Source organism: Lepisosteus platostomus, chromosome 1, assembly GCF_059453375.1.
Source record: "Lepisosteus platostomus isolate fLepPlt1 chromosome 1, fLepPlt1.hap1, whole genome shotgun sequence".
In the NCBI taxonomy this organism is placed as follows: domain Eukaryota; kingdom Metazoa; phylum Chordata; class Actinopteri; order Semionotiformes; family Lepisosteidae; genus Lepisosteus; species Lepisosteus platostomus.
In genome coordinates, this window is record NC_142611.1 from 66,374,890 (window position 1) to 66,396,186 (window position 21,297).

Genomic DNA, 21,297 nt, shown 5'->3' on the forward strand with positions numbered 1-21,297 from the left:
CGAGGGGTGAAAATTGTAATTGTTGTTGTAATCCACAAAGGAAGGATTTTAAGATGAGGAAGTTTAAAATGTTAGTTTTTTTCATGGATTGCTTGATAGAACATAAGAAACAGGTTGCAAAACAGGGGGGAGGCCGCTCAGCCCACCTGGTCCAGAGGGTAGATATTGATCCAAGGATCTCACCCAGCCTTGACATAAGAAACAAGACATTATTAATAGAAAGGGAAAAATGAAAAAGGAGATCTTCAAAAGTGTTTTGGGTCAAAAGCAAAATTTGGTCTGGAAAGTAAAAAAAAAACACAAGACAACATAGTTTTGGTACAGAGGAAAAAGGTAGGACACTTTCTTACATTTTTACACAATGACAGGGGAAACGACTGTGTTGGAAGAAAAAGTTGTGCCGGAGATCGATTTAGACAAATTGAAATGTAGGCTGAACTGAAATGTGTTTAGTTGCCAGGATCGCAAGAAAAAAAAAAGCACGTTTCCCTTTTGAGGAACGAAAATGACACGGACACGAGCGTGAAGCTAAGAATCCTGCAATGGCTGGTGTTTGCAAGCGTTTCTTACAGCAGTCTTTGAACCCACGAGCTGACTCTTCCCAGCCATGTGTCCAAAGGGTTCCTGCTGCAACATGTGGAACCATTTGCTCCCAGATTGAGTGTCTTACAGGGTTCCAGATTTTTTTGGGTTGCTGTGATTGGAGTGTTTTGAAGTGACACTTAAGTGCTTTTTAAGGAGCGCAGTCTTTTGGGCATGCCTCGCCACCCCGTAGGGACTGCAGAAGTGTGGCAGGGACGCTGCCGTGATGCTGAGTAAAATTACTGCGGTGGAAGTTGAAAGGCTTTACACTGAATCCTCCCCCCTTTCCCTACCCACCCACCAAACCCACCCTGGCCCGCCCGTCCCCAGCTTCCTCCTGATTGTAGCGACTAAACCACACTCCCAATATAGACCGCCATAAACCGTCATCCCTGATGACAGCGTCTGCCTGGGAGTTTGTAAATTAACCTCAACTACAGCTCATTAGCCAAGGCTTCGGCCTTAAATTGGAAAGCGCGCTGCCTAAGTTCCGAAGGGGGCCTGTTCCTCCTGACTGGGGGGCCGGATTCTCTGGAGCCAGGAATTTGAGATGTTTGGGATTAAACTGGGAGTAATGTGCGCTCAGATCCTCCCCGTGTCACAGCTTAGAGACCAACACCGCCCTTCGTCTTGCTAATGCATTCCACAGATGGGAAAATCTGGACCTGGGCATTCTGTTTCAGGACTTCATTCTTCCCACTTGCAGATTTCCGATGTGTATTTCAACAATCCTGACCATTCGTTCACTGAAAAGTTGCGGCCTGTCCATTTGGCTGCAGCCCTTTAACCAAGACAGCCTGCAGCTGATAACAGAAGTCTCAGGAAATAAGTTATTCTGTGTAGCAAAGTAAGTGAAGTCATCTTATTGTGGGATGCTGTGAGAGCCGATCTGTGGAATGGAGTTCATTGGAATGGAGCAGAACAGGGTGGTATGCCGTTGAATGGAATGTATATGTCTATCCTGAGCCTCTGCCGAATTTGATTTCACTTCAAGTCAGCAATTCTGCCACCCCACGAAAGCCAGTGCTGTCAGAACTCTTTTAAGTGCTTCTCAACTTAGTGTCTTAAACCTTCAGTCTTTGCTTTTGTGGGTCACATGATGATGAAATGTATCGATAACAAATATTTAATGATTTAGGACATTAGACGTTAGGCATGGTATTCATTTATTTTTTCATCAACGTGTCGGAGCTTGATGGATCTCAAAACGGGTGAGCCACCCGACCAAGGTGCTGAAACTTAAAAACGACCCTCCTGGGTCAGATCAGAAACTTTCTGTTTGGTGAAAAATGTGCAAGCATGCTCTGTGTTCTCGGTGCGCGTGCAGGTGAAAGCAGTGTGTAGCAGTAAATGGTGCAGCGACATGCGCAAACTGCGCAGCTGGAGGACCCACCCGTCTGCAATGCGGCCCCCTCTGACCCCTCGTGTAACTTCCGGTGCTGTGGCTAAGTCTTGCGTCAGTGCACGGCGTTCAGGGCCAGCGCTGTTGCTTTGATTGCACACCCTTCGATCACGAAAAATCGAGCCAAACCGTCTTCTTTAACGCTGTGCCCTTGGTTTAGATCTCCTGTCTGGTGCAGTAGCAGCTGTCCTTTAATTAAAGCCCCACCAGACATTTGTCTCGACGCCGAATCAGGCGCGCAGTTCGCCAGAATCGCTGCCGCATTCGGAGGACAGACAAAGGGCTGTGCTCTTCAAGCACTTTCCACCACACTGAGTTCACCGCACTTTTGGTGGAAAAAAAAAAGAGAAAAACAAACAACTCATGTAACTAAACGAAAAGGCGACATTGGACATGTCTGTGGAGTTTCCCAGACAGGCCTCCTGCAAGGCTGATGAGCCGCTTTTGCAAGTTCGTTGTCTTTTTTTCCTTGTTAGGGGAAACAAAAAGACATAAGACTGGTGCGTCTGGAGGTACATGGCAAATGTTCTCGGAATGTGACCCGAAATGTTGTTTCTTCTCAGATTGCGACATTGGCAGCCTCCGTCTCCAGCAGTGTTATTCATTCTTCTGTTAAGTGCACCGAATATTGTTGACTGGAAGCTTATTCATCTCAAATCACTGCAGCTCAGACGTCTAGTGCAATAACTAGTTTAAGGCACGTGACTGACCTCTCTCCTGCGTCTCTGTGGGTGTCTGCGATATTTTACCGAGGCACACAGGAGACTTTAGGAGGCCTGTAGCTCCAGGTGTTGCACCACGCACTGGCACACAGCGTTACCATGAGCAGGAAGCTTTTTCCTGGGGGCGGTGTTCTGGGCTGGAGTTCCAGTAGCAGAGCTGTCCCCTGGGATTGACTGGCTCTCTGGCTGCTTCTTCAGAAGCCGTGCCCTGTAATCAAGCCCTGCAGTCGAGCTGATCCTTTGCGTCGGTCTCACCTCTGCTGACCTTTTTGTTTTCCCTCCCATGATCCCAAATCCAGCGTGAATCTCACCCCCCCATTGGTCAGAGCTTCACGTCAGCTGACCGCTGGCATGTGACGCTCTCATCGGCGTGCTCACGCCAGTGAGACACTGTGGTTACTGCCGCCCCTTTGATCTCCCTACGGGTTAATTGAGCATGGAAAGAAAGTAATAAACTCTGGGAGTTTGTCCAGGGAGGGCACAATGGAACAATGCACAGGCACATATGGGATTCATATCTGTATGCATGTTACTATCTGTGTTTTTACAGGGGGACAGCATTGTTCCTGCTTATTATTTAGGACTTTCTTGCCCGCCAATATTAGTCAAATCCATGTGCTGTGTTTTACAGTTTGGTTTCAAACAGCTGCTTCCTAGCAGGGCCGAGAGGCACAGAGCTCTTGCACAACAGCTGTTACATCGGAGGCTCAGCGCAAATTGGAGGAGAGGCGTGCACCTCCCTGGCAAGCCCTGCAAGTGCGCAGGAGGTCGCCGGGGTCACAGTGTCGCCAAGAGAGGCCTGGCTGGCCAGTCCCGCCCTGTTCTGGGGGTCATTCAGCCCATTGTGTGCCATTGAGGAGGGAACCCCGGTCCCAGTCGGGTAGTGACGTGGCCCGGGCTCTAACCCACATGGATCATACAGCTCGAGCTCGGCTCGGGCAAGTAGCTGTACTGCTGGCATATTCTTTCTTTCTTTATTTGTTACTGTTTTTAACGGGGCTGAAATCGAAATGTTCTCCAATCAGCCCCACATGGATGAGACCAATGAACGAGACAATCTCACGAACGCGGGGGTCTCCCCATTGAAATGCTGGCAGGACGTGATGGCCTCCGACTACAGAATAATTGTCCCGCATGCAACTTCAGTGCATCTGCTTGAAAGACGTTATTGTGGCCGCTGGGCGATTGCATCAGAGAGCTCCTTTGTTTTTGCAAGAGACTATAATTAAGGGCCTTGGTCAGTAACGAGAGAGAAGGAGAGCAGGAGTGGCTGAGGGAATCAGACACCACTCTTTAAGTGTGCTGGTACACTGCTGAGGGTCTGGGGCCTTGAGAGGAGAACAAATATTTGGTTTAAGATGATGTTTTCTGTCCAAACAGCTTCTATTCATGGTGGGCCCTTTAGTGTGGGCATTTGATCCCGACTTGCTTCTTAAGTCTAGAAATGTTTTGCCAGGCAGCTTTCCAATTCATGGAGTCTTCCCCAGCCCTCAGCCCTCGTGTGCTGAACTTCAGATGCAGCTCTGTGAGCTAATGCTACACATCGTGATATTCGTAGGACTCGCGGTGGACTGATCCCTGTCCACAAGCCGTATCTCTGTGTGTGTCCTGTGTATTCCTGCTAAATCACAAACTGAACCCTTTTTTTGGGGGGGAGGTTAGGAACTCTGTGTTTCCTCCCGTGCTGGTTGATATGGCGGTGGTTTGCTGTGCAGAAGCCTCAGTGTCGCTCTGCCACAGCGTGCCCTCCATGTGGGGGGCCTGGGGGTGAGCCGTGCTGCCTTCTTCCTGCCTGCTCCCCAGCTCTCTCACCCCCCACGGACTTACCATTGCGTGCCCATTCGGCACACACTGCCTCCCCGCAGCACTGTGACAATCCTTTGGCTGTGGTTGTGTGATCTGCAAGCATATAGTTTTTTTTTTTGTTGTCGTCTGATCCAACTAGTTATTTGAGCCTCCCTTTTAACACCTTCTTGTGTATCGCCCACACACCGGTTTGCCTAACCTCCTCTTTTCCCCCTGCATGCCTTTTCCAGTGGAAGTTTGCAATCAGATATGATCTTATACCTAAAAGGAGCAGAGACCCTAGTTCTGTGCAGGTGCTGAAAATTGCGGTGTTTGAAACATGTGGGCGTTTTGGGAGGGTGGGTTTAATCTGTTATTTAGAAAAACTTGTTATTTCTAAACAGGTGAGCAGGTGAAGTGTCCTGGACTCCAGAATGGCAGAATTCCACCACTGCGTATGAAGGTTTTACTGTGTCTCACCAGGGTAAGAGCACAGAGGAATCAGGGGTGCAAAGATGTTGGTCACTCAGGGTGCAAACTGTGGGAAACATGGCCAATTAAAGCTATTGCTTGATTGCTGTGTTAAATAGGAAATGTAGGAAATTACCCTGTAAATTCACTCATTTTTAACAGGGATCATACAGGTTTATCTTCAAAGCGGGGGTGAAATTAAGAAACTCAAGAGCTTTCCCACATAAAAAGTGTGTGTGAGAGGGGGTCCGGGCAGGTTTCTTTTTGAGGGGCATCCCCCTTACAGTATTTTAACTTCAAAGTTTTTTCCTGTTGTGGGGGTGGGTGGGTTTATGGGTGGTATTGTGATATTGTCTATATATGTCTAAAACAGGGTGGCTTTTCTAAAAAAAAAGAACTGGGTGGTCTTGAGCCACCCCTGCTCTGTGTGTGGGACCCCGGTCGGGACTGAAGCAAGCGTTGAGCGCAGCAGTGAAACAGGGGCGAGGTCTGGGGGCTGCAACGCATTTCCTTCCACCAGAATCAAAAAAATCCACAGCAGACGACTTCTGGGATCTGCTATTAAAGCCTTTTACTCAACTCAGCACCGTACGTCTGTTAATGGCATTAAAAAAAACATACAGGATCATTTGTTTTTTTTTCTCAGCTTCTATTTTTGTTTGACCCCGTACAGTAATAATTATTTACAAATTCGTTGCCCCTTTTGTTGTTCCTTTCTCTCCTCTGGTTTAGTGGGCTTGTGGTTTCTGTTGCATCTCTCTAGGTTTAGTGCCCATAATAACCGAGCTGAGTGTACGGTCACTGAAATATCTCCTTCAAAGACAGAACAGGGTAGAAACAGACACGAAAGTAATCAAAGTGAGTTAAATCTGCCATGAGCAAACTTCGCTCCCCAGACTAAATGACTGTCAGACTTTATTTTCTATCATTTTTTCCTTTAAAAGGAGAGCTACTGTACATTGGAAGCAAAACATACCCAAGGAATTAAAATGCACACAAACATGCGTGCCTGCATCTAGGATTTTAAGACAGACACAAAATAAATCAAGTTTACATTAAAAAAAAACAACATTAATTTAAATAACGATTCAAAACATCAGCCAAGACCTGCAAAGCTAATAAAGAAAAGAAATCAGTCAAGAGCCTGAGCGAAAGGAGAATAAATGGACAACTGCATGTTATTTGAAGCCAGTGAGGTTGCTGTTCTTTGCTGTTCAGTGTTTTATTGAAAGAAACCACTAAACTGGGTCAGTTACCATCTCACTGGATTGTTAATAACTAATGCATCACTTAACTCTCTTCTGCCCCAAGTTGCTGAACACATTACAAATCAATTAAGAACTTGGAGAGATGAGTGACCATAAGGAGTTAACGTGGCGGTCCGCTGTGGAAATGTGTGGGCCAGGACTGAAGACTTTTTTTATAGCGCATCCCTTATCCACCTACACCGCCTAACTGAAGTTAAAAAGAAGCTACATACAAAGCAAAAATATTTCAGTGGTTTAGAAACAACGTCTTGTTGTGTTGTGACCTTGTGCCCTCTTCCGCAAGGACATTAAGATGCCACAAATATCAGTTCTATAAAAAAAGATATATAAAAAGGTGAAAGTGTATGTAGCCTTGGAATAAGGCATAAGCCAAATAACTTAGTCCTTAAGCTTCAGGTGACTAAAGTTTTTGCGGTGTATTATAGCGCTCTGTTTAATATCGTCACCAACAAACTTGAACATGCTAGTTAGCTGTTCATCTAAGTCATTGACCAGTTTGCATGTTTTATTATTCTCGGGAAGTGGGTCCAGCATAAGCAAACATGTGCTTCCATTTCTGTGGAATTTAGTGATTTTCAAGGAAGAGGCTGAAGACAAAAACATACTGCTGGATAAAGCAAAGTCAGGCTGAAACAATGAGGCGAGAGATTATATTACACATCTTAAGAGTTCTCGTAAATTTCTTCCTTGAACCCTCATGGATTCCAACAAATAAATATCTGTAAAGCTGCAACTAAGCTAACTAAATAACATTAGCACAATTATCTACAAAGGACAGACTTCTTAAAATCCTGTTGTTTAAATAAAAAAAAGAACAAGACTCTGTCAATAAGGATTCTTTTACACTACGAGATAAAAGTTATTTAAAAAAAAGGAAACTTAAAAAACAAATTTGACATAAAGCAAACTCAAACAAAATATTTAAATAAGATGTAAATCACACATGCTCCTCCATTATTAATTATCCAAAACTGACATAATTAAAGTCTGATAAATATAAAACGTTTTTTTTTTTTCATAAGCCTTTCATAGTCTCTCAAAACTTCAAATCTAAGGTCCTCTTCTTCACAATATTCTTCTCAGGCACGGCTGGTCATAATTTAACACATAAATAAGATTATTATAGTTTTTTTTTTCTCAAAAATTAAATTAAAAAAAGGAAGTTGAAAGAGACACACATTCACACAAAGGCACGCATTCAGGGTGACTTCACACCACCCTCACACTGTCAAAAGATGCTCAGTGAACTCATTTTAGTCCTGAATAATCAAGAGGAATGTTATTATGTCCATTGGAAAATGACTGACTTGTCCCATGCTGAGATCTCTTCACCTGTCTGATGTTGTATGTTCTTCGGATAATGGTTTTAAATGACTGCGTTCTCTCTCTGTCCACTCCTCTGTGAAACCCCTTTTGTCGAACATCTGCTGTCCCGTACTGGATCTGAAGTGTCTGGGATCCTCAACATTAGGGCTGAGAAGTTCTTGTGTGTGTTTTGGAAATCCTGTGTCCTTTTGTTCACCGAAAGTGGTCTGTAGCAGACTTTAACAATACTTGACCAAGGTTATCTGTGGGAAGAGGAGGTACTTCAAGGGTTGCGGGGGGGTGGAACAAGCTACCCAGCCATGTTGCCAAAACTGAAGCCCAGGGTTCCATCAAAGGAAAGGATGGACAAGATCCTTGTACCAATAGTTACCTGGCATCCAAATAAGTTAAAGGGGCTAAATGGCTCTCGATTCTAATCTTTCTTTTGCTCTTACACTTACACAGAAGGCTTGAACTGTACGTATTTTCTGGGGGGTGGGGAGTTCATCGCTGATGAAGGCAGAAGCAGTTGCCATAGTTTCATGGATGTCCAGGACAAAAGACAGCTGAAGTGGACTAGGTTGCAAGTGTTGCCCCAGTGAATTTCACAGAGCACAGAGTCCGATGTCCTACCTTACCGCCATGACACCTTATATGGGGGAAATCCTCTCATCCAGCATCACAGTCTCATGGCACAGGACAGAGAGGAGAGGACTTCCCGGCTGGGGGGGGGGGAGATTTTCACAGGGAGCGGTACTCCAGAACGTTCCCGTAGCCGCCTTTTCCCCTGAACAAAAATGGCCGTGAGCTTTGTTCAGAGTCTATAACATATTTCTGAGTTGCCTTCACAGAAGTATGTTTTTAATTTACTCCGAGGTTACTTAATTAGAAAGCTGTTCCTAATAACACCAGCATTAAAAGACTGCGTGAGCTCTGGCAGCGCCGGGGGCCCGTGAGCCCCCACTGCGATGTGTGAAGGCGTTGCTGGTGAGTGAGCGAGTGGGAATTGTGGGGCGCGCTTCTTTGGTCGTGTTTGGCGGGGATGTCGGCTGGAGAGCGTAACCTGAGCGTCGCCGGGGGAACGGCGTGTCACTCCCGTCGGCCCAGTTTCTCTCGGAGCGCCAGTCCGGGGTGGTAAACAAAGCACGGGCTGGAGAGGTGCGACAGACGGGCTGCCCGTTGCTCTGTGTGGACTCTGGCTTGCTCGGTACACGTCCTCCAACGTAGCTCTGGTTGTAGTATGAAAAGCCGAACTCCCTCGTTGGCGCCAGACCCGGTGCGCCGAGCGGGCTCAGATCTCCAGGAGGCCGGTCCCGGGCTCGGAGCCGTTCCCCGCCGCCGCGCTCTTCTCCTCCCCGTTGGCCACTCCGGGCTCGGCCACGCCGTTGGCGGGCGGGGAGGTGCCCCCGCTGGGCTCCTCCCGCTCGGCCTCGCCCTCCCCGCCGGCCTTGCCCGGCAGCGCGCCCTCGGCGTGGGTCTTCTGGTGCTTGCTGAGGTGGTCGCTGCGGGTGAAGCGCTTGTTGCAGAGCAGGCAGGTGAACTTCTTCTCCCGCGTGTGGGTGCGCACGTGGCGCTCCAGCTCGTCGGAGCGCGTGAAGCGCTTGCCGCAGAAGAGCCAGTTGCAGACGAAGGGGCGCTCGCCCGTGTGCCAGCGCAGGTGGGCCTTGAGGTGCGAGGCCTTGCCGTAGACCTTGCCGCAGCCCGGGATGTGGCAGCTGTGCACGGGCTTCTTGCGGAGGCTGGCGGCCGAGGCCCCCAGCCGCTCCAGCTCCTGGCAGTTGGGGCAGTCGCAGGAGGAGCGGCCCGGGGCGGCGCCCCCGTACCCCGACCCCCGCGTCGGCTTCAGCCCCATGGGGTTCTCCATCAGCGAGCCGCTGGGCACGGGCTTCGGTTTGTACATGTCCTGGGGGAGCATGTGCTGGCCGGAGGGCAGCAGGTGAGACGACGTGCCCAGTCCCACGGCGGGGTACGGCGCGGGGTTCAGGGAGGTGAACTCGGACGTGTAGCTGGGGAGCTGGGGGCTCAGCGAGGCCTGGGGGGGGACGGGCTGCAGGGAGGCCTGCAGACCCTCTGGCTGGGTCTGGGCGGCGCTCAGCCAGTTGGTGTTGGGGTGCACGTCCCACCAGGAGGAGGTGGCGTTGGCGGGGGCGGTCGTGATGCCCGGGTGGATGCCGGCTTTGTACCAGGAGCCGTAAGGGTGGGCCATGTCCAGGGAGGTGTACACGCTGGTGAGGCAGTCGGCCGAGGCGTGGGCTTTGGACGCCAGGAGGGAGGGGTCCTGAGAGCCGGAGGACGCCTGGAAGGAGTGGGAGAAGGGGTTGTAATCGGCCCCGTAGCCGCCGGAGGGCGGGGGGCTGCCCGTGGGGGTCAGGAGCCCGTTGCCCGTGCTGAAGGAGCCCGAGTAGGAGTCTCCCATCCCGTCGGAGCCCCTGCTGTTCTTGGGGGGCTGGAGGTCGGAGCTGAGGCTGTACGCTTTCTTGCCCGGAGCGTTATTTCCCGTTTTCCCCGGAGTGGCCGAATCCCTGACCGGACTGGAGCTCCCGAACTTGTTGCAGGTAGCGGTTAACATGGCCAGGGGGCTGGATCCGTAGCGAGCTTCCTCCTGCGATGAACAACAAAGAGGATGATTCAGATGAGGCGGCGCGCTGTGGTCACTCAGATTGCTGTGACATTCCGAAACCTTACCCAGCGGCGGACACCTACTGCGCCACCTGGAGCCCGTACCGGTTTGCGCTACAGTGCTTGCTGCCTGCATCTTCCCCTAAGTGGAGCAATTCCCTGCCCAAAATAACCCCGCCATTCTCAGCCCTGCCTGAGCTTCCAGGAACCCTGATTAGTTCAGAGTGAGTCTTTAACCAGCGCCTGTTTATTTTGTGGGTTTCTTCGTGGGTCCTGTTCCCTTTCATTTCCCCCTCGCAAGCCGATAAACACAATTAAGCCGGATCTGCTTTGTGCAGCGTTTCCGTACTGTCCTAGTTTAGGTGACGCCACTGTAAGTGCCTCAGATTGGAGGAGCGGCAGTCAAGGCGCAGAAAGCAGGGTAATGACAGACCAGCTATCGCAAGTCGGGAGTTTATCGGCGAAGCCACGTCTGGAGCAATCAGCCTTTCCCCCTGACGTTTCTGTTGTAATCGAAAACTGATCCAATATTGGAGATTTCTGGTTAAACCTGTAGATCTGAGTGTCCAGAAATGTACAATTTGCACGCGCGGTGAGGATGGGGTTGTTATACAATTCGATTTTGATGAAACTTCAAGGTTATGCTGCCCTGCCAAGTTTTTTGTTTTTACTGGTTTTTGTTCATGAACAGTTGGGTTGGTAGTTCATCTTGATTTTCGTGATAATGGAACCAGACAGGTCTTCGAGACCGTAACTGCACTGCGATGCATGTTTTAGGTGTTCCTCCAGTTTGCGTTACAGACAGGAGGTTCCCAGAATGGCTCAGAGAGTAATGCCAGCTGTTCAGAGTGTAGGGTAGACATGGCCAGCTCACAGCTATGAGTCAAGCATGTAATTTTGTTTTTACTGACATATCGGCTTGAAGCTTCCCAGTGTCCTTGAAAATATGTATTTTTAGGGCTGCTGCTAAAGAAAAATAGCTTATGCGCCCACACAGTGTCCCCGGGCGGCATTGTGTTTGCTCGGATGGTTGAGCTCTCTTCACAGTTCACAGTTACATGATCAGAAAAGTGTTCGGGTGCGGCTGGGGCAGCCCCCCCTTGTCACCGTGAGCCCCCTGAGCTGAGCAGAGCCTCACCTGGCCGTGGGTGCTGTGGGGCAGAGCTCACTCTGGACACACATGTGACGGAGACTCTATACTATGAGAAGATGCTGTCCTTTGGATGAGATGTAAAACCGAGGTCCTGACTCTCTGTGTTCATTAAAAGTCCCAGGACATTTCTCAAAAAGAGTAGGGGTGTAACCCCGGCGTCCTGGCCAAATTTCCCATTGGCCCTTACCAATCATGGCCTCCTAATAATATCACTGATCTGGCTTCATCACTCTGTTCTCCTCCCCACTGAGAGCTGGTGTGTGGTGAGTGAACTGGAGCACCAGGAGGGGCTGCACACTGGTGGGGGTGGAAGAGAGTCCCCATTACCTGTAAAGAGCTTTGAGTGGAGTGTCCATTAAAGTACTATATAAGTGTAAGGAATTATTATTATTATTATTATTATTATTATTATTATTATTATTATTATTATTATTATTATTATATGTGCGCAGTCCTCCCGGTCATGCCTTGCTGGCCACAGTGGTCAGGGGCGCATTGACTGACCGTCAATAAGTCCGGAGCAATGGAAGAATAATCACTAACTCACTAGAGTGTTTGCTTCATTGCATTCGCTTAATGCTTTTCAGAGTGTGGCGCCCTAAATTAAAACGGGGGCACCAAACCGATGAGCAAAGATAAGGGCTCGGGCCAGGCCTGATGAAAGGAGGAATAGAACCGTTGCTCCAGCGCGGTGCTGGTTATCTAGTCAAACGGTATTTTCCGAGGGATGAGCGAAAAAAGAAAGCCAGCAGGCCTGCAGCCCTGGGACGCTGCAATCCGAGCCCGCTCTCCTCCCAGCGCCCGGTGAGCTGGTTTTAATTGTCTTCCTTGTGCTGCGCTGAGAACAATCCCAGAGGGCAGCGCCTCCGTTATCATGACATCTCCAGTGGAGCTGTCAAGTGTTGCCAGGTCACATGCTCACAACAGTATATTGTTCTAAAACAGCGTCCGTCCCCCCGGTACAGTTTCATACCCGGGTCCCGTCGGCCAAACGAAATAAATATCGGCACTGAAGCAGCGAGCCAGCAATACCAGAGGCAAGGCATGTGTTTGTTTTGAATTGTCAGTTGACAATAACCACTAATTACAAGCTGGGGTACTGAAAGACATTGCAAAGGCTGTGACACATTTCAGGGGATTTTTTGTGTTATAATACTTACAGCCCTAAGTGCATTAATGACTCACAAATGCAGTATGCATGCCCAGTGTCCTTCAGCTGTTGACAACTGCCACACTTGTTGTCATGCACAGCCAGTTCATTTACAATGAAAGGCATGTGGAAAGGATTCTGTAGAGCAGGCATCACAGAGGAACCCTACTGCAGTGTGCGCGCACGCTGAACTACAGAACCTTTTCAAAACCTGTCTGTGTTCTTGTCTTTTGGGCTCTTTATGTTGAAATCAAACTTTTTCTTCATTCCAGGTCATCAGGAACCCACATTCTTCACTCCGCCAGTTAGAACTTTCTCCAAAGTTTGAGCAATTAAAGAAGCATTTTAACTTTTAAGGAAAGAAAGCATCTCTTTGATTTGCTTTGTTTTAAAAAATGGGATGTTTGGCAATGCACGGACTTAATGCTCGCTATCTCATAGGAATGTTAAATCATGGAAAATTGTCCTCATTGCAACGCCGGCAAGACAGACCCCCTTGTACAGAAGAGATAAACATTGTGTGGCAGACTGTGGTGGGCAGCTATAAACCTCGTACAGCCAGCTCAGAAGTACACTGCCTGTCTGCCGACCCCAGATGGATGGATGGATGAAAATGCTTGCAGAATGATGACTGGCAATGACAGGCCATTGCTATTGCTCACTGCTATAATGTGCGCTGGCTGCGAGTCAGTTCAGTGCCTTCCCTGGCTAACAGGAAACTTTCAGCGCAGGCTGGCTTCCGTGAGGCTGCTTTCCCATGCCAACCAGTTTTTAATTAAACTCGTTACAATAAAAAAACAACAATGCAAACAGCGCGTTCTAATTGAACTCCTCCTGCCGCAATCATCTTTAAGTTCTAATAAAACAGAAACACAAGGAACTGTTAGTCGTTAAATTAATCAAAACCACAATGACTTCAATGGAGCCTGACCCTCCCCCCACCCCCCAAATCCCCAAATCTCAACACATTCAACAAAGCTCAGCTGAAGGCTAGCATGATGTTTATGTCTTACGAGAACACTGGAGTCAGGCAGCTATGCCTTTTTTTCTTCAGTTTGGATTTCTGCAGTGATGCCTCACTAATGACGCCAATCTGGGCACCAGCGGGTAGCAGTGTTACGTTTTGTGTAGCATTTCAGCAGGGTGAGTTGTGCGACTGGGTGTCCAGGAATAAAAGGTGCCCGCTGAATTTCATTTGGAGAGGCAGTTGTGGATTTCTTTTGACCCCAGTTGCTTTAAAAGTGTTTCTAGGAAATCATTAAAACCCTGATTAAAACTAACCTCAGAATAATCTAGCTTCAGCAGAGACCTGTGGAATTATATAAATATTCAGCCTGTCCGACAGAAGGCTGGGGGAAACCAGGGTTTTGTCATTTCTTCTGTCATTTGACCTTAAACTATTAATAAAGATGATGGGGATACTGATGATAAGCTACTGAAATTACTGCAGTTCTCAAAGGGGATGAAATAGCCACGGGTTAACTGATAACACTATTGAAGTTAGTAGCTAATCTAGTAACTGAACAGTTCTATTCAAGTAGTTAGCTGCGTCAACATGCATAGGCTGAAAAGGAAGAAGTTAGGTTTATTCCACGCTGAAAGGAAATAGAAAACGTTGTGACTCTTCTTTTCAGTGTGGTATAAACCTGTACCTGCTCCTTTGTGGTTTATACGAAGCGACTTGCTCACTTATAGACAGCACCCTATCTGCACAGCTGGTGTTTCACTGGAGGAACGCGGGCGAAGTACCTTTCTCAAGATTGAAACGCTATAGTCTCGCCGAGGACTAAACCCAACCGCTACTCCAAACGATCATCGTTTCATTGTCCACTAGCCCCTCTAAATCAGAATGTACTCAAGATACGTGAGCCCCATTTCCCAAACTTACAGAAGTAACCGAGGACTGAACCTATACTAAACCCATCACGAATCTGTTTTCTCATGTAGAAAAACACAAGTCGCACAAAATTCAGTTACTAGCCTTTTGCTAATACTAAGAGGGCTGTAAAGTGCCCTGTAAAAGTCGTCCAATGTTTTCATCCTCATAAGACGTACCCCCTCCGGACAGTAACGTATAAAATTAAATGAAAATATGACCGAAAGTACCGTACAGATTGTACCGGCCTTGCTTAATGCGATCTACTGTGACTTTGTGAATGCCATAAGTTATAACATAAAATGCACACTGCGTTTCCGCACAGAAGGACACGGATTGTAAATTTAACAGTGTAACCTCCAAACTCCCCAAAATAAAGTTGCGTAGGAACGCGTTGTCATCACTCTCACAAAGTATACAAAATCCAAACGCCGTGAATGCTATCGCTGGTTGTACAGCTCTGCTTCGCAAGCGTTCTCTTATGTTATAATGTGAAAATGTTTGTCCTTCGGCTAACATCCAGTTCACCACTTCCAGTTTCAGATTTTATTAAAAGATTCCTACAGGTTAGGAAGCCTAAAACATCCCTAGGGGCTCAGACAGCTCGCTGATATAAAAAAAACACACACACACACACACAAAATCTGCTTTGATGGTAAACTTATTTTCGCTTTTCAACCAGTTTTCACGGAAATCTTCGTTCATGACCAGAATGATTCAATACAAAGAAATATTTCGCTCAGCCTAAAATAATAAAGCTCTTCTACCGTCACCCCATTCAAAGCCTAATCAGAGCATCTGATCTCATTGTAGTGGCAGAGAGAGACCCAGCAAGACGTCTCTCTCGATAGCGAACAACGCGATGCTTCTCTGTGCACAGTCTAGATTACTTTCTCAGCCGTACAGAACTCCTTAAAAACGGTAGAAAAACAGTAGAAGAAGAAAAGTAGAAAAACAACCTTACATACAAGCGCGGACACCTGGAAGCGAGTGAAAGTGGCCCACCGTCTCTCTGACACGCCCTGTCCCTTCACACATGCCGGGGCGGCGTGACCGTCCGAGTCAAGAGAAAGGCATTTTAGTGTTTCCGAGCGCTCGACTGCTCATCCTGGACCGAAAGAGCTGGCCGAAAGACTGATTACTTATAACACGGTGTTTTTCCAGTCACCGAGTCATATACTGTATACACATATATTCAGCATTTTCCTTTTCTCTGTCGAGCATTATCTCAAAGCGCTTTTCAACGGGTCACTATCCTGCACGACGCCGACCAGAGCAACGACAGGAAAAGACAAGGACGTTTTGCAAAAGACCAAAGGCTATTAGGACCAACCAGGTTGTTTGCATTTCAGCAGATAAGTGCTAGGAGGATCTCCCCATTCTTTTTTTTTGGAAGACGCCAGGATATCAACTTTAACAACATGCAGGGCTCTACAGCTTGTTCCAAACCCCCACAACCCTTTGTGTAAAGGAACCTCCCCTGTTCTGATAGGATGATCTCATCCAAATATTTATTGGAAGACACCAGGATATCAGCTTCAACTTCAGTTTAGTAGCCTGTTCCTCGTGTTTTTCATTTGAAAAGTGCTTCTCTGTAAAGGGATGAGTGGGAGGGTGAATCTAAATCACTATTTAGTTGTGAATTTAATCTTTCTCGTTAAATAGAAGTCACGGCACATACTGAAACCCTAACATTTCCGGGCCTTAGGAGATTTTTTGGAACCCGTTCATAAAACATTTAAATAATCCAAGAGATTTACAGCTGTGTTTTCGTCACGCGAAAATGCGTCGGAATTTTTAAGGCGCCGCAAAGGAAAAAAATCTCAATGCTTGTTTTATAACTTTGACAGGCATGAAAATATTTTTTGATTTTATTTGAATGGAGGCTATACAGTAATTGAGTCGTAACTTTAGTCTGACCGGGCCCCTGTGCCTTCTTCTTACTCTTGTTTCGGGATATTTTAAGAATAAGAAGAAGTCTCTGAAACTAAAGTAAAGTTGTTAAATGCAAAAGTGACATTCACGCAGCCACTGGCTGAGGTGTGTTTCCGTCTCCCCAGCCACCCTGTACTGGATGAAAGCGGTTAGAAGATGGATGGATTCATTTTAATTGATTAACCGATGGATGAGCTAACTTTGTGCTTCGATTTAGATTTACGACGCGTGTATAATTTTATGATATCTGAAAAGCCTACACCCCCGAGACATTTTCGGCAGGAGAACGGATGTTTAAGAGTTTGTTAGGAAGGCGTTTATAACGCGTCTGCCGTTCAGAACTGCAGGCCCACACGATGTAAGCCACGCTGTTGGGCTCTTTTCCGTCTGGCTGTTTTTAGCTATGAAAGTTGTCCGCTCCAGTGCCAAGCTTTAGGTTAGCCTTTAAAGCTGTGATGTATTAAAAGGCTATATTACGCATTTTTATAAATAGCTCTTAATCACCGAAATACCCCGTCGAGCAAAGCTTAGAAAACCTCATTCTGCCTCCACCATGATCTCTCCACTTCTGATCCTGCGGTTAGCGTGACGTATCCTACCGCTTTAGCTCCGTTTCCAGGTTAATTGCTCTCCATTAAAAAGCTAAACGGCGGGGTTTAAGTTGTCAGTAATGCTTGTCTTTAAAGCCCTTTTCCGCGTGCGGTTAGCTAGTTCTTTTGCGCTTAGGAAATGTGCTTCTGCAATTACAGAAATGTCTGTCTCCCCTCTCCCGTCGCGCCCTCCAGCTCCCTGCGGATAATGTTGTATGTACTTGCGTTCGCTTGGAGTCGTTTTTATACGTTTTGTTCTATGATCCGACGGGTTTAAATCCTACCGGATCCTTTTTTTCTCTCTCATGTTTCTGAAAGTTTTAAGCGGAAAAGATCTTTAATTTCTTGTACATTAGTAGATCCCCCCTCCCCACACCCCTAAAGCAAACAAGAAGGAAAAGGCGCTGGTTGGGGCTTCGACTGTGGACTGTCTCCGCTTTGTCTCATCGCTCGGCCGGGAAAGAATGTTTGTTCGGGTTCTGTCACCTGTTAGGGGTCAAAGCTACGTCACGCCCGTCCACGAACACTGCAGATAATGCTCTGAGAAAATTCGATTTTTATATAAGCAAATGCACGTGTTCTTGTTTATGTAAAACCGTTTTTAAGGCAAGACATGTCTTTTTTTTTAATCTGGTATTTCTGTCGGATGGAATGCCCGCGAGTTAAAAAAGGCAGAAATAAACAAGGTGGACGCATTTAAAGAAATAAACAACCCTCTTGCCGGCCCAGCCTTCTTCCTGTGCCCTGGACAGTCGAGCGTTTTTGTTGTTATTCCTAGCTAATTCTGAATTAACAGGCTCCTGATGTGCAGAAGCCTATGTTGTTCGCCTCTGGGAATTTCGTGGAAGCCTTATCGTGGTCAAATCCTTTAAGTACTAAAATGTGTAGGCTCTTACCCACCCACAACACAGGATGTCCCGATGGTTCGAATTTAGATACTTTGTTAAGGCCTCTAGGTGTTCGATTTGCAAAATCATCAATTTATCGCATCATCGAGTTTCAGATTGAATACAAAGCAACTGTCAGCAAACTTTTATAGACATAGGCTGGTGTATATGTTGTATCATGTACATAAACTTTTGGGGTGACATTTTACGTATTGCTCTTCAAGTCTGCGTAGCTAAAACTAAAAAAAAATAACATTACTAAACTAAAAACTAGCATTACTATTCACTACAAAATTCCTACAACCTCTGATCAACAAGGACATGCTCGAGAAAATAGTTTCAAATATACGTTTACACTCCAAAGAAAACTGGAGAAAACAATTGACTTTTCGAACAAAATAAAAACGCACGTTGTGTGTTTTAAACACAACTTGTATTTGTCCTGACTTAAACTCGTGTTTAGAAAAAAAATAGTTCAAATCAAAATGCTGTTGTCTTAGTCTGAAAACCAATTTGTTGTGCTCAACACACTTTTTGAGTGTGGTGAAAGAGGGACTAAAATATTATTGGTTTTAAACACACGACTATTAAAACATGTAAATCTTTGCGGTTTGTTGCTTTTAAGCCTTATGATTGAAACTGTAACCTGCCAGTATGAGTCCATAAATATGAACACTGAACAAACCCTATTAGCAGGTCAAGAATATTTGTTTCTGTCTTAAAAAGTTCAAAAGCATTGCGTGACCCAAAACGAACACCTCCGAATTACAGCAAGCAAATTAATATGAAAACATAAAATATCTAAGCGTCGTATATCGTTCTCCCTGTCCAGGAATAATTTATTAGCGCAGGAAACGTCTCCAATCATATCTGTCTTCATTCCCGTTGTGTGACACAAAACCTGTAAGCTTAAGCGTAATGTATTGCAAATTGCTTACTTGAAAAGACCTTAAATATCAACAGTATTTAGCCCGAGGCATAACCGTGCTTCTCTTTCTTTGGATCTTTAAAGTGAAGGGGAAAAATAATCACAGCCATTACTGACTGCTCGTATAATCTTTGCAAAGCATCCCCAATTTATTTTTCCAAATTAATGCTGGACGGATATTCACATTCACTGCTCCAGGGCAGGCGCGTGGTAGGGGGTCGCTAATAAGGACACACATTGCTGCTCAAAGCCCGCGCACAGGCTTTGATTCCTCTGCCAGGTGGGGGTCTGTCCGCGGAGAAAGACCGTGGCCCTTCCTGCGCTGTCCAGTCGGTGGACACGCCCGCTTTTGGGCCAAATCGTCGACCCGGGGACTTCAAGGGAAGTAGAAAAGGAGTTTGTCCCTTTTCGTCCGTGTTTATGAGGTCAGGTCAGGCCAGTCCCGTGAATGCGCGCTAGCGTTAAGAAAACAACACAGAACATGAGTAAACTTTTCGACGCCCGGTTGGCAGGAGTGTCCCAAGTCCTCTTTTCTCAGAGAACATAATGAATTCAATGAACCTCGTCATCACCTTAACATCGCAAAAAAAAAAGAAAATCGTAAGAACGAAATATACTGAACATAGTAACTTTAAAACTCTGAACACGGGTTCGGTCTCCCGTCACAATTTTCTTCTACACGAAAAATGAGCAGCAGCACGTCGCGGTGTACCTAATAGACGCTGTTTGTGATTAAGTTGTTTAATGGCTTAAGTGGAGGTTTACAACAAACGCTAACCGAATTTACAGAAAAGGCAGATGGGCTGTTCACTTGTTAATGCTCCGCTGTTAGCTGCTGCGGCGTTATCGCACAACTTCAAGGGGCCGCCGTTTCTACAACACTCGGGGTAACTAACGCTGCCTCTCCGCCTCGGGTAAAATTGATCATCGCGCACTCAAATCGAAACCGGTAGCTACGTTATTGCAGTTTCGTTAGTAGACCCGGTCACTCAGATACCGCCCGGAGACGCCTGGGGTTCCTCTGTTGCCGGGGGGTATCCGAGAGGCACGTTGTGGTGTCTGGGCACAGTCTCGTCGCGTTCCATCGCATCGTTTGGCGCAGGAGGTCTGCGCGCAATCGGCTTTTATAATTAGGTCTTTGCCAAGCTGTAACGATTATATCACCTCTGCAGATCCACGGCAAGCCTAGCCAATCGGTCGAAAAAAAAGGCTTTTAATTGAAGACAGTCAGGCAGCTCGGACAAAACAACTAATACTTCTCCAAGAGATGATATGTTCTGTTTACTCCTTTAGCAGGATCCGATGTTAACGTGATTATTTACACACACAAACACCAAAACTGTTTTTAAAAACCTCTGCTTGAGCCAGATATTATCTGCAAGTCCCTAGTCTGAAGAGACAACTGAAATCGTTATGAATTCACACGGAAAAGAAAACGGATATAGTTCTAGTATGCAGCTTACCTCAAACAAACAAGAGCTCAGGTAAAAAAAAAAAAAACACCCAATATGTTTTTAAAAAGAATATCAGACTTACTGAACGTGAAAACAAATGTACACCGCAAAACATGTTAAATACACGAAAGGATTTGTCCGTACCTCTAACATCGACGCTGCCATCCCTGAGATAAATCCCAGCTCTTTTTTTGTAAAAAAAAAGTGGGCTGTTAGTCTCTTCTGCAGAAACAGTCCCAGGACCTTTGGTGTAGCTACTGCAGGAGCGCGGAGACTTGAAGAGGGACGCAGGACCCGCCTTCTAATTGCGGGGTCCGCTGCCTTTGAAGCACCGCCAGGAACCAATCGGACAGAGAGAACGAAACTCCGCGGCTTAGATTCACTGCTCCTTCCCCCTGGGGGTTCAAGGAAGGACGGAAACCCGGGAGAAGGGGGAAAAACGAGGGACGCGGTTGCAAATAGGAATCGCTAGCAGCGAGGGGAGGAAAAGGTTTCCAGTGCGCGAAGACAAGAGGCGACGCGCCGGGCGGTGCGGGGAGGCGAGACCCGCCAGCGCCTTCAACCGGCGGGGGCAGCCTGTCAGACAGCACCGGGGGTCACAGGGCGCAGAGCCGAGGCTTGGGGGTTCACGCTGCTGCCCCCAGTCGTTCACGTGTATTATTTATTCGGCAGGACAGCCGTTTACCCAGGCTGCGTCTTGGACCGTCTAGAGCCCGAAGTCTGACCTTGTCGTCTTTTTTTTTTGTTGAAAAAAAAAACAGTTTTACTTTGAAACCACCACTGTTAGGAGTGACACAGAACATCTGCCCGTCTGTCCAAATAATCCAAGAAAGTGACACACAAAATGGATCTCGGTGACGAAGCGTCTGTTCACAGCCTAAACTTATTAGGTCTGCGAGGACCTGCATTTCGACCCCCATCTCCTTCCTGCATAAGTCCCGCAACAGTCTAATAAATTATTCCTATTACACCTAGACAGCAGTGGTACCTACTGTAACAGAATGACCGTCTCTCAGAAGACGCCGTGGTTTATGGGGTGGGTGAATATTAATTAGCTATTATTTCATGACTCATTGTGATGTCTCCTCTTCACTTGTCTGTTCCACAGTGCTGTTTACGATGATAAAGAAGTCAACAAAAGCACTTCTTATTTTAAGCAAATGTATTATT

General features: G+C 46.8%; 1 protein-coding gene across 3 annotated transcripts; it reads right to left on the reverse strand.

The window, feature by feature from the left end:
- Positions 1–5,821: 5,821 nt before the first annotated feature.
- sp7 (Sp7 transcription factor) lies at positions 5,822–20,436 on the reverse strand. Of its 3 annotated transcripts, none has more exons than XM_088633678.1 (2): positions 20,272–20,436; positions 5,822–10,137 (listed from the first exon to the last, which is right to left on the reverse strand). In XM_088633678.1, the coding sequence occupies exons 1-2, from the start codon at positions 20,290–20,292 to the stop codon at positions 8,827–8,829; spliced, it is 1,332 nt and encodes a 443-aa protein (XP_088489804.1). In that variant the 5' UTR covers positions 20,293–20,436; the 3' UTR covers positions 5,822–8,826. The 3 variants fall into 3 exon arrangements, with proteins under 3 accessions (XP_088489804.1, XP_088489806.1, XP_088489805.1); XM_088633680.1 differs by lacking the exon at positions 20,272–20,436 and adding an exon at positions 15,298–15,769; XM_088633679.1 differs by lacking the exon at positions 20,272–20,436 and adding an exon at positions 15,293–15,769.
- Positions 20,437–21,297: the final 861 nt, after the last annotated feature.

Coding starts and splice junctions, on each gene's coding strand:
- sp7 (XM_088633678.1), bottom strand. CDS start 20,292: ATGGCAGCGTCGATGTTAGAG. Junction 10,138..20,271: donor TGGCAGCGTCGATGTTAGAG/GTACGGACAAAT, acceptor TGTTCATCGCAG/GAGGAAGCTCGCTACGGATC.